This window comes from Octodon degus, unplaced genomic scaffold (genome assembly GCF_000260255.1).
Source record: "Octodon degus isolate 3935 unplaced genomic scaffold, OctDeg1.0 scaffold00124, whole genome shotgun sequence".
Classification (NCBI taxonomy): Eukaryota; Metazoa; Chordata; class Mammalia; order Rodentia; family Octodontidae; genus Octodon; species Octodon degus.
The window spans coordinates 9350248-9362522 of NW_004524700.1; the positions used below are offsets into that span (position 1 = coordinate 9350248).

General features: G+C 38.0%; 1 protein-coding gene across 1 annotated transcript in view; it reads left to right on the forward strand.

The window, feature by feature from the left end:
• The window catches only part of Prr16 (proline rich 16), a 352155-nt gene extending 342011 nt beyond the window's left edge, over window positions 1–10144 (forward strand). Inside the window, exon 3 of the mRNA XM_023700562.1 lies at window positions 9413–10144. Coding sequence (XP_023556330.1) covers window positions 9413–10144 — 732 coding nt within the window. The remainder of the gene's footprint in view (window positions 1–9412) is intronic.
• The last annotated feature ends 2131 nt before the right edge of the window (window positions 10145–12275 follow it).

Consider the following 12275-nt stretch of genomic DNA (forward strand, 5'->3'; position numbering starts at 1 on the left):
CAGCCCCTACTGTTGTCTTCTTAGTGATTATTCGTAGTACAAGATGCAGACATGACATCCTGTCCATAAACACTATCAGTACAAATCTTTCTATTCATTTAAGAGAAAGTAGCTGTATATCTATCCTAACTATGTTGAATATGCAATACAAAATAGTCCTTCATTCGTATCCCCATTTTTTTGTTTAGTTTTGTCAGAGATGGGTATTCCATTGTGATTCAAATATTGTAGGTGCATGAATTCAGCAAAATATTCCAATATAGTCCAGTACTGGATACTAATAGTGGGTTTTCCATAAGACTGGCAATATCAGAAGTTGTTGACTTGAGCCTGTTACAGATCTGCATATTCATATGGCTTTGCTTTTTATACTTTTCTGCTGGATGGTTAAGAATAACATAAAGCAAGACCTATAGAACAAGAAATGTAACTTTTATAACAAGGTCAGTCAAACAAGGTCAGTCAAATCCCCTCAGGATTTATCCACAAACCCTTATACCACAGTTTGTAGATCCTTTGTCAGTGTCAGCCATGCAGATGAATGACGGCAATTGCTTGACCAATTTGCTCTCTGTAAAAGCCTGAGAGAATGTTTTCTCTTGCTGTTACTCTCCTTAGGTATACACTACATCATCGATCATTTTCTTCTGTACCCCATAATCTCCTTGATCAGAAAATTTGGGACACAATTTAGTTACATGATGTTACACTACAGGTTCTCCTATGTCCTGAGTCTTCACTGACCTTGAAAGGCTAGGACCAAAATGTTGGCTGTCCTTGCTGCTCTTCTATTTCTCTAATTTTCATTCTTCAAATTTAGGTTGTAAACCCTACAGAAGAGAAGCTTATCATTACACTACAACATAGGCTGTTGAGCTTAACTTCACTATCTGTCTGAATATCAAACATCTTAGGCATAACATGGAACAGGTATTTTCCATTAAGTATTGATATGTTAAACTTTGAGTCCCTCCAGAATATGAAGAAAAAATTAAAAAATTGAAAAATATTTTTAAAATAGGAATAGTTACATATTTTTACCCAGAAATTTAGAAATCTAACCATATACAGCATTTTAGCAGGACAGTCCTGTGACAATTGTTTTTCTTGTCTCTTATTTTCTTTTATTACCCTTTTTTTAAACAAACATTTACTTGAGAGACAGTTTAGCACTAATTTGTATATTATGACAAGCAGTATGTATTTAGAAGACAAGAAAGACAGGATTCCAAGCATGACCCTCCCATTACACATTGCTATCTTCATTGTAGTTGCTTAGTTCACTGGTATCAGCATATATATTTAGTCAGGTTGAGAATTCTACCAATGAGCTGCTCATTTTGAGAATCTGCTGAAGAGTCTCAGGATCATTGCCTTACCCATCTTATGCATAAAAATGTATGGCTTTGCTCCTGTCATGTTTCCTAGCTATTTGCATTGCCCTCTGTTGTCTAATCCTCAAGTTCTCCCTTTCCTTTTAATTGTGTTATACCTTTCTATTTGTATTTCTTCTTTTGAGTTCTTATACTAGGGAGGCTATATGATATTTACACAGGTCGGTCTGGTTTATTTCACTTATAAATATGTCTTCAAGTGGCATCCACTTAAATATAAAGGCTTCGAGTTTATCACTCTTTATAACTGAATAATACTCCATTGTATAAAAATACCACATCTTTTTCATCAATTCCTCAGGTGACAGGCATCTTGGTTGCTTTCAAGATTTGGCTATCACAAATTGTGCTGCTATAACCATAGGTACACATATATCACTACTATATGACATTTTCAGTTTCTGTGAGAAAATTCCCAGTAGAGGGATAGCTGGTTTGAATGGGATTTCCAGGCCTAGTTTTTTAAGGAGACTCCACACTGATTTTCGTAATGGTTGCACCAATCTACATTCCCACCAGCAGTGGAGAAGGGTTACTTTTCCTCACAGCCTTGCCAACATTTGTTGTTTTACCATGCTTTTTGCTAAGTTTCTTTATTTCCTCCCTCTTTATTCAAATTTATTGAATTTTCTTTTTATAAAGTTAATACTTAAATCATTATGAAACTTATAATTTTAATCTTGTTATTTTAAAAGTTACCTTAAATTTATTTATTTATTTATTTATGGAACCAGGGACTGAACTCAGGCCCTTGCGATTGCCAGGCAAGTGCTTATCCTACTGAGCCATCTTGCTGGCCCCTACCTTAAAATTTTTTGTATATGTCCTGGACTTTATAAAATCTAAATTTATTTATTATAAAGGTAGTGATTTTCCTCACACAAAAAGAATACAAAGATCTTAAAATAATTTGACTTTGTGGGCCTGCCAAATAGCTCAGCAGAGTAAAGCACCTACTTAGGCAGACATAGGGTCTAGGAGTTCAATCCCTAGGCCTGCTTTGCTGGCCTCACCCCCTGGGCATGCTGAAACGCATGGAGACTGGGTGTTGTGGCACACACTTGTAATCCCAGCACTTGGGAGGCTGTAAACAGGAAGATCACTATGAGTCTGATCTATACAGTCAGCCCTTGTAGACCCTGTAGACCCTGTCCTAAAATACAAAAAATAAAAAAAAGTTTGACTTTGATTCTTGTATAATAAGATGTTATTTTTTCAAGGATTTTACTTTCATATTTTTAATGCACTCCCAATTTCATCAATATTGTATCCTTTTATAATAAATGTACATTTTGATTCACTGTTTTACAATTTTGTGTTTATGCTTCTTGAATTCAAGTCTTTACTTTCTGCTATTTTCCTTTTTTTTTTTTTTTTTTTTTGGTAGAACCAGGAATTGAACTCAGGCCCTTGTGCTTGCCAGGCAAGCACTTATTCTACTGAGCCATCTCCTTGGCCCCTGCTATTTTACTTTTTGTTTAATGAAATGTCTTAGCTACTTTTTCTTCTTGCTGATTTATGACTGCATGAGGCTTTGGGGGAATATTTAGACACAAATCATAATACTCTATTCCTGGCCCCCAAACACTAATGCACATCTTTTTATGCAAAAGGCATTTATTCCATCCCTAAGAGTTGCCAAAGTCTTTACATTTTCAGCACTGCTGAAATGTCCAAGTCCAAAGTCTCTTCTGAGATTTAAGGCAAACTCTTGTACAATGTGCAAGCCCCTGTACAAATGGGGGAAAAAAGACACAATATTCAATGGCACACAATAGATATTACCATTTCAACAGGTACAAATAGTGGGATACAAAGGAATGTGACGAAAGCAAATCCAAACTCTGTCAGGGCAGACATTAAATCCTATAGTGTTATAAACAGCATCTGAGGCAATGTATGGCAAGATGTGAACTTCAAGGATTGGGGTGGCTTCACCTCTACAGTACTGCTGACGGTTTAGCTTTCATGGTGTCTCTCCTGGAGTGCCTCTGCTCCCTTCTTGCAAACTATCCACATTCATGGGTTCTTCAAATTTCAGCAGTCTCCATTTCAACTCTGGCTTCATACTTATAGCCTCACACACTGTCCTCTCAGGGGCACACTGCCTGGCCTCCCAGACTCTCTTCTGAAATCTAGGTAGAATCCTTCTTAGCCCCATAGCTCTTGCTTTCTTTATGTATCTAAAACTAGCGACACATCAATGATGCGAAGGTCTGCCACCAGCTACAGCAGTAACCAGCATTCCTTTTCTTTTGGATGAAGGATCAAGTGCCTGGATCATCGAGTGCTCTGAACTGAATTTTGAGGAATGGATTCTCTAGGCTGACACCATTCTGAAATATGGTGCTCTGGGTCTTTCTTGTTAAAACAGTCTTTGCCCTTTGCAAATTTGCCCTTAGATAATACAAATTGCTGGTTCTTATATTATCTAAGACAATATTTTCTGTTGTAATTTTCTAAAATAGTTGTTCTTTTTGGTCTTTTCAGCAACCAATTTCTCCTTTATTCCATCTCTGCAGAATGCAGCTTTTCAGAAGCTTCTTTTGCTACCTAGCTCACAGCATTTGAATCATGTTCCTGGGCTCTTTGCTCTTGGTTCATAACATAAATTTGTCTAAAAACACTCAGCAGTAGCCACAACAACATCTTGACATTAGACTATCTTAAAATTTCTTCTGCAATATTAATGAGTCTTCCACCCTTAATCTCAGTCTCAGACAAAGTCTCTGGACAGGAGGAAAATACAAACAAACTTAGGCTAAGCCATAACACACAGCATCTGGAGTTTAACAGTCAGTGCAGGCAGTCCTTCCCAGAAGCAATCTCCTGAACCTGCTGTTTACCAGAGGCATTTCTACCTGCATGCTGGTCTTTTGAGCTTTGAGCAGCATCTCTCACCAAAGCAGCCTCACACATTCTAAGGTTGTTTTTCCACAAGCCAATTCTGAATACTCCTGAACCACACAGTCAGGTATAGTCAAAGCCAGGACCCTGCTTCTCTGGTACTAAGTGTTGTCTTAATCACATTTTATTGTTACTGAGACAAAATGTCTGACACTGAAAGTTAAAGAAGAAAAGATTTATTTGGCTGAGAGATGGTAGAGATTTCTATCCAGTGTCAGCTGGTTCCAAGGTACGGTGGCATAGCACCAGGACGTCACTGAGGAGAAACAGTCCACAGAAAGCAGACAGGCGAGAGCACACACTACCTTTTTGTCCCTCATGTTTTGTGTACCATTCACACTCTTAATCCTAACTACAATGATCCAAACCAATTCCTCAATTTTCTTACTCTTAAGTACCTAGTGTTCCTTTCATTATTGTAAAAGCTGTTGTAAAAGTTTTGCTTTTTTTTCTTTTTGAAACTGTAATAGCACTGAGATATGTCTGGATGATGGCTTATTTACAACTTCTTTCTAATACTGTATGTTTTAGCTAGAAGATGTTTCATGCTTCATTTATTTTTTTTTAAATAGCAATTTTCCAGGTAGAGTGGTGCAGGCTTGTAATCGCAACTACTTGAGAAGGCAAGGAAGCCATATCATGAATTGAAGGCAAGCCTGAGCAATTTAGCAAGACTCTCATGTGTAAGACTCTGGGTTCACACTCCCATACTGCATATCAAGCACTAGTGCACACGCACACACACAGTTAACTCACCCTGTTCAAATCCTAACTCAATGCTGCTTTGGTTCCTTTCTTCTTAACTCCTCTTATAAAGTACATTGCCCTAGGTTGGTGGTGGGCACCAGAAACTCCACAACTCAGGAGGCTAAAGCAGGAGGATTTCTGTGAGTTCAAGGCCAGCTTGATATACATAATGAGACCCTGTCTGAAGAATCAAAACCAAAGGGCCTGGGAGATAGCTCAGTACAATAAACACTTTCCTGGCCTGAGTTCAATCCCCAATTCTAAAAAAAAAAAAAAGAATCAAAACCCAAAACACCCACATTGTACTTTATGATAGTAATAAAAGGCTACTCACAGTCCAGCCACCATCTCCCTCTTTGGCCTCCCATTTAATGATGCCCTTCAGCCACAGGCTTCCTTTAAAGCACTGCCACTTGGCACTGACTTTATCAGAGGAGCCCCATCACACTCTTTCAGGAACAGATACTTTGAACCAGTGCTCTCATGCCCGTGGGCAGTAAGGTCCCATGTACCTCTCTCCTGGGGTCTTCTCTACCCACATTGAATATGTTTTCAAGTGCTTTTAGCCATTGTATTTTAACTGTTACATGTTTATTGAAGGTCAGGCTCATGCCCTAGAACTCCCTGCACAATGATAATGTTGCTTAAATCTTTGTGTTTTATTGGCAATCAGGAGGCACTCAGGATATAACAATGTAGACTGACACCAGTCAGGAACTACCAAACTCTCAGGGCCTTAGGCAACAGTTTTCATCTCTGAAAATTCACTTCACTTCCTTCCCAGGAAACATGTTTACTTTCCTTTGCTGTAGATACTTAACTCAGTAAAAACCTTGAGGTTGATCTCTTTTCCAGGTGAAATGATACACATAGTTCTCATGAGCCATGCATGCTCCTCTATCATTAGATATCCTCCCCAATTTAATGTCTGCATACTCTGGCTTACAGCTAGAGAATGTGCCACCAGCTAGCCCTATGGTCCTGTATAGATAAACTCCTGGAAAAAATGAGCAAGTTTTAACTTCATGATACCTCCAAAAACAAAATAGGAAAGTGAATACTTTCTTTACACTTGAACCAAAGAAATAGTAATTCTCAAGATCTGTCTGTCTGTCTTTCTATCTTTTATTCTTTCTTTGCAGGAATTGCCTAAGCTGGGTCAGAAACGTGGGATCTGTCTTTTTAAATAATTTTGGCAGGAGATATACCTCAGTGGCATAAGCACCAGAGTTCCATCCCCAGTAAGCCCCCCCAAATAATAATTTTATAGGTATATTTTAGATGTTTACAACAATGTTCATCACAGTGAATGTGTGCCTGTACGAGACACACCTTTACTCTTCTTTTCCCCTTCTTCCCCTCCTAAAGTGTTAGGCTTACAAGGCCTGCCCCATCACACCCATTTTCAGCATTTCAACTTACATGCTCTGCACAAAAATTCATTGTAATAAAAGCTTCCATTTGCTGGCATTTATTTTGAATCACCCTTTGTTTAAATGTACAGTACATCATTAAAAACCAGAGACCTGATCTTGGAGCATTCCTTACCAAATGCAGCAGTGCCTCTGCCTACAGAATTCGGTCACGGGACTGGGCGTTGTTAGCCGTTTCATAACGACTGCAGTGAAGTCATTCATCACGTGGCCCCTCCTCTCCCTTGACCTGGACACTCCATTCAGGTCACTGTCAAGGCATTTATTTAACACATATTTTTGAGCCCCTAATAAGTATAGATTCCTATTTTAGGTTATCAAAATACAATAGAAATAGCATAAATCAACCAAAGGGCCTATCTTTATTGATATTGGGTTTTGTGTGGAAAGCATTATTTATTTTCTGCTTTTAAAAATTTTTGTTGTACTCTGGATAAAACTGAGTTTTTTCTGGAGGACAACTCTATTCCTCAGATTCACCTACAAACTTTTCCATGACCTCCCTTAGGAAGCTATTTTGGTGTTCATATCATTAAAATCAGGCAAATATTCCTCTTTGCATTAATAAGAAAATACAATGATTTTGTATGCTTTGTTTCATTGATACTCTCTAAGACTGTGAAGTAGAAAAACTACCAAAAAAAGTTAGACAAAAGAAACAAAATCCTAGTCTGAAGGCAAAGAACAGATTATGTTTTATTTTTTCTACCTCATTTTTATACTTTACTTCTGGATAGTTAGGACTAAGATAAGCAGGACCTATATAATAAAAAAATGTAACTGTTGGATCTGACAAGGTCAGTCAAATCCCCTCAGGATTTACCCTGAAACCCAGTTCAACAGTTTGTAGATCTTTTGTCAATGTTCACCATGTGGATGAGTCACAGCCATTTCTTGATCAGTTTGCTCTCTGTGAAAGCCTGAGAGAATGTTTTCTCCCCATGTGACTCCCCTTAGTCACGCTCTACATCATCAGTCACTTTCCTCTGTGGCTCCAAAATCTCCTTGATCAGAAAATTTGGGACACCACTGAGTTACAGGATGTTACAGTATAGGTTCTCGTTATGTCCTGAGTCCTCACTGACAAAGGTATAAATAGTAAATCCATATTAATATGCTGAGCTATAAAAGGCTCAAGTTAACAACTTCTGACATTGTCAATCATGTGGATAACCCACTACTATTATAGACTACTGGACTGCATTGTATTACTTTGCTGAATTCATGCACCTACAATATATGAATGGCAATGGAATACTCATCTCTGACAAAAGTAAACAAAAAAGGGGGATATAAATAAAGGACCATTTTGTAGTGAAAAAAATATGTATCTGTATGTACAAAATAGTTATCATAGATATAGTTACTTTCTCTAAGTTCAATGAGAAGAAAGTTTTGAACTAATAGTTTTTAGACAAGATATTATGTCTGCATCTAGTACTATGAATAACTACTTTGAAGACAAAAATATGCAATGTATTAATTATTGTAACTGTCTTACTTACCTGTTTTGAAATTGTCTCTTTGCTACTTCTTTCTCAATAAAATTAATATTAAAAAAAAACCCTCAGTTTTCACCTGAGCTACATTCTCACCCTTTTTAAATTTTTATTTTGAGACAAGGTCTCCCATATTGACTAAATTGCCCTGGCTAGGCTTGAATTTGTGATCCTCCTGCCTCAGCCTCCAGTGCTAAGGTGTGTACCAACACACATTGCTAGGAAGCATTATTTTAATATTGAGAATACTTCACGAAATATAATTTAAAATTATGTTGTCCCAGTTACTTTCTTTCATTGCTGGGACAAATATCCGGCAGCCAAAATGAAGGAATGAAAGGTTTGTTTAGCTCACAGTTAGTGGAGGTTTTAGCTGGCTCCAAGGCAGACTTACACATGTTAGAGAGCAGCAGCTCATGGCAGCTGAAGGCAACAAAACAGCAAGAGCAAATAGGAGGAGTAACAGCAACAATGGCAACAGAGCAAGCCTCTCTCTCCTAAATTGCATTCAAGCTTTATGCCCCAGGCTTTGTGTAGTAATCTCAGCAGTACTAAGATCCATAATCCCAGCCTTAATCATGAATTAATCTGAAACTCTACAAGTCCCTGCCCCATGACTGCACCAGGCATTGGGGGGACAACTAAACACAAGCCATAACATATGTGAATGAAAGATATGATTCCTTGAAAATAATTAACACATTAACATAAACTACAACTGTAGGAGGACTGAGAAAACTTACTTCCTGAATAACTAATTTAAATGCTAAAGATTTGTAGGGGTTTACTTGACAAAACGAATAGGCGGAACATTTCAGGAAGAGATCTTACTATGTGCAAATACCCTGTAGCAGGAAGCAGACTGGGAGTTATGAAGGTGTTAAACAAGACCAAAGAGATTTAACATCAGAAATAAAAATGTCAACTTATTAGAGTTGAAGATGGAGACTTTTTAAGAGTGAGACAGATACACATGCCAGAGCTGACTCACACTGGCTACCAAGGGCTGTCACCAACATTATAAGTTTGCTGATTTATAATTCTCATTTCCAGCTTAGCAGAAATGTTCTCATATAACTTTCTGCATACTGAGCATAAGTCCTATTTTTTTTTTCATTTTTAGAAATCAGTTCTATCTTTGTACCAGGATTATATCCTTAGTGGATATAGCTGAGCCAGAACTAGAATGCACATACATAGCACATGTATTTTAGGAATGTAAAATTATGTTTTCAGACTCTTGACACTTTGACAGTAGCTATCTTATAAGATTGGAAACCATAGCAGCAATGGAATGCTTAATTCAGTATCAGTTAAGGGTTCAGGACAGATTGGAATCAGACAGAAAAACAAAACAAGAGCACATAACTTTATTTTGGGTCTGGTTGCTTTGTTTCCTTCTTCAACACAGTTACCTTGTGCTTCCCATCAGGTGGTTGACCAGATTGATACCCTGACTTCTGACCTACAGCTGGAGGATGAGATGACTGACAGCTCCAAGACGGACACGTTGAACAGCAGCTCCAGTGGCACAGCCTCCAGCATAGAGAAGATCAAGGTGCAGGCCCCCACGCAGCTCCTCAGAGGCCCTACACAACCCTCGGCTGTCCTCACGGTTCTGAGAAAGCCGAACCCCCCACCACCTCCTCCCCGGCTGACTCCAGTGAAGGGGGACGACACTCAGAGGGTGAAGACCAATGGCACTCTGCTGCGCAGTGGAGGTCTGCCTAGTGGACCCAATAAGATCCCCAATGGAGATATCTGCTGCATACCCAGTGTTAACTCGGACAAGGCTCCCGGGCAGCCTCTGATGCATAGACCTGAAAAAGACAGATGCCCGCAGGGAGGGCCTCGAGAACGGGTACGGTTTAGTGAGAAAGTACAATACCATGGCTACTGCCCTGACTGTGATAACCGGTACAACCTAAAAAATAGGGAGGTCCACCGGCACAGTGAGCCTGTGCACCCACCAGGAAAGACTCCGCACCAAGGGCCACCTCTCCCTCCTCCTCCCCATCTCCCTCCTTTCCCTCTGGAAAACGGGGGTCTGGGAGTAAGCCACAGTCACAGCTTCCCCCCTCTCAGACCTGCAACTGTGCCTCCTCCCACTGCACCAAAACCACAGAAGACCATTCTGAGGAAGTCAACCACTACAACAGTGTGATGTATGCCATTTTAAAAGCTTCTTGATTTTTAAAAAATTTCTATATCATAAGCATTAAATAAGTAATGAGCACTTTCTACTCAAGCAATAAAAAGCTCAAATGTATTAGTCCTGCATTCAAGAAAGTGGCAAAACACACACACACACACACACACACACACACACACACACAAAAAAAAAAAAAAAAAAACCTGGTAAGTATGCAGCGCATTGCTTTATCCTGCGTTTACAAAGCTTTAAAAGTTAAATGGTCAAAACTGCAAAGTAATGAAACAGTATGAATTCATTGTTTATGCAATTGCACTATGACAATATATGACCTTCCAATTTTTAAATATTTAAATTTATTGAACTACCCAGGATGATTCATTTATTCATGCCTAATTCATCTATGCATCAATAACATTTCATATTCTTAACTTTGATCCAGTGCTTTTCAATAAGAAATTTTAAGAATGAAGGACTATTTTATTATTCTTTTCTAAAGATGTTTGTCCCTAGTTTTGCATTTGAAAATGATATCAGAAAGTTTATTTTCTATACTATACAATTATATGTTCAGCTATATATGTAATAAATATTTTGGTTGTGGAAGCATTATGTCAATAAATAATAGTAAACAATGGCAAGAACAAATGTTCTTCAGAATTTAAATGAAGGACTCATCACAATATTAATTGAAACGGGTAGTAAGTTTGACTGTTATGAGAAGATCACAGTAAGTGTATGTCAGAATTTTCTAAATTATAAAGCACACTGTATGTCATAAATACACCTTTCTGTACCTGTATATTATATACCTCCATGATACTCTTGGAAGGACCACCTGTATGTCGTCAAGTGCTGGGATTCTCCTGCCCTCACCGTTCATCCAGGACACACTATACACCAGAACACTGAAGCCTCCTGTGTCAGCAAATTCGGACTCCATCAGAGAACTCATATTCACAGGAGAATTAAAAAAGTAAATTATACATGTTTCTGGTAACAGGATGCGTACTGCATAAGCCTTGAGCTTGTTTGCTTCAGAAGTTAAAGGATTGTGGTTCTTTTTTATTCCAAAGAAGAGAGAGTGGGAATCATTTTATTGTGTCACCAACTATCTTTCTCTTTGTCCTCATTTGCCAGCTAAGGAAATTTATTTATTGGGGGTTAATCTGGGGTTTGGATTAATGAGATATTTTGTCCTGAGACCAGAAATAGATTTCTCTCCCTACAGTGGTAGTAAGGAAAGGTATCTCAAAAATGTGATCCAAAGTGGTAAGTGTAGAGGGAATCACCTGAAAGAAAATTAGTTTATTGTGTAAATTGGAGAATGCAGTGAACTTTCTGAAAATTTTGACTCTTGATTTCAAAACTAATTATGGCTCCCAAAGAAAGGCAGTCTTCAATGACTTTGTTGTTGACTTGGGGCTGGACATAATTTGTAACATTGTTTTTAAAACAATTTCTGTTAAAATATGATATTTATTTTTTGATCATGACATAAAAGTGAAGTAGGATTCATTTTTATTTTTATTTTTTGGTGGAACCGGGGATTGAACTCAGACCCTTACTCTTGCCAAGGAAGCGCTTGTTCTACTGAACCATCTCCCAGGCCCAAGGATTCATTTTTAAAAGCATGATCAGATTAGTCAAAAACAATAGATGATTGGCCAACTGAATATCAAAATAATGTGTTAACATTTTACTGCCTATGTTCTTGATATAGATAAACCCGGGCATCATCTTTCTCTACTTAAATAATTACTCCCTTCAAACATGTATCAGATATCAAGATTATAAGCAGTTGTAGACACAATTTTCTTCCTTTAGCCTGTCTTCCTTGATAAATATGTTACTGTGACCTAAAACTTAGCATGTTATTGAAGACCTTGCCTCATGTGGATGCCTAGAAATTCAGCTGGATCTCTAAGTAAGGCTATCTTATAATCATAAGTCAACCACAGACCAAAAACTTCCTTGAAATATAATGCATTAAGCAAATTGAATCATTCAAGCTGGTTGAAAAGTGACATTGAGCCAGATATCTAGAAAAACATTCAGAGGTTCAAATCTCTTCTTCTTCTTCTTCTTCTTCTTCTTCTTCTTCTTCTTCTTCTTCTTCTTCTTCTTCTTCTTCTTCTTCTTC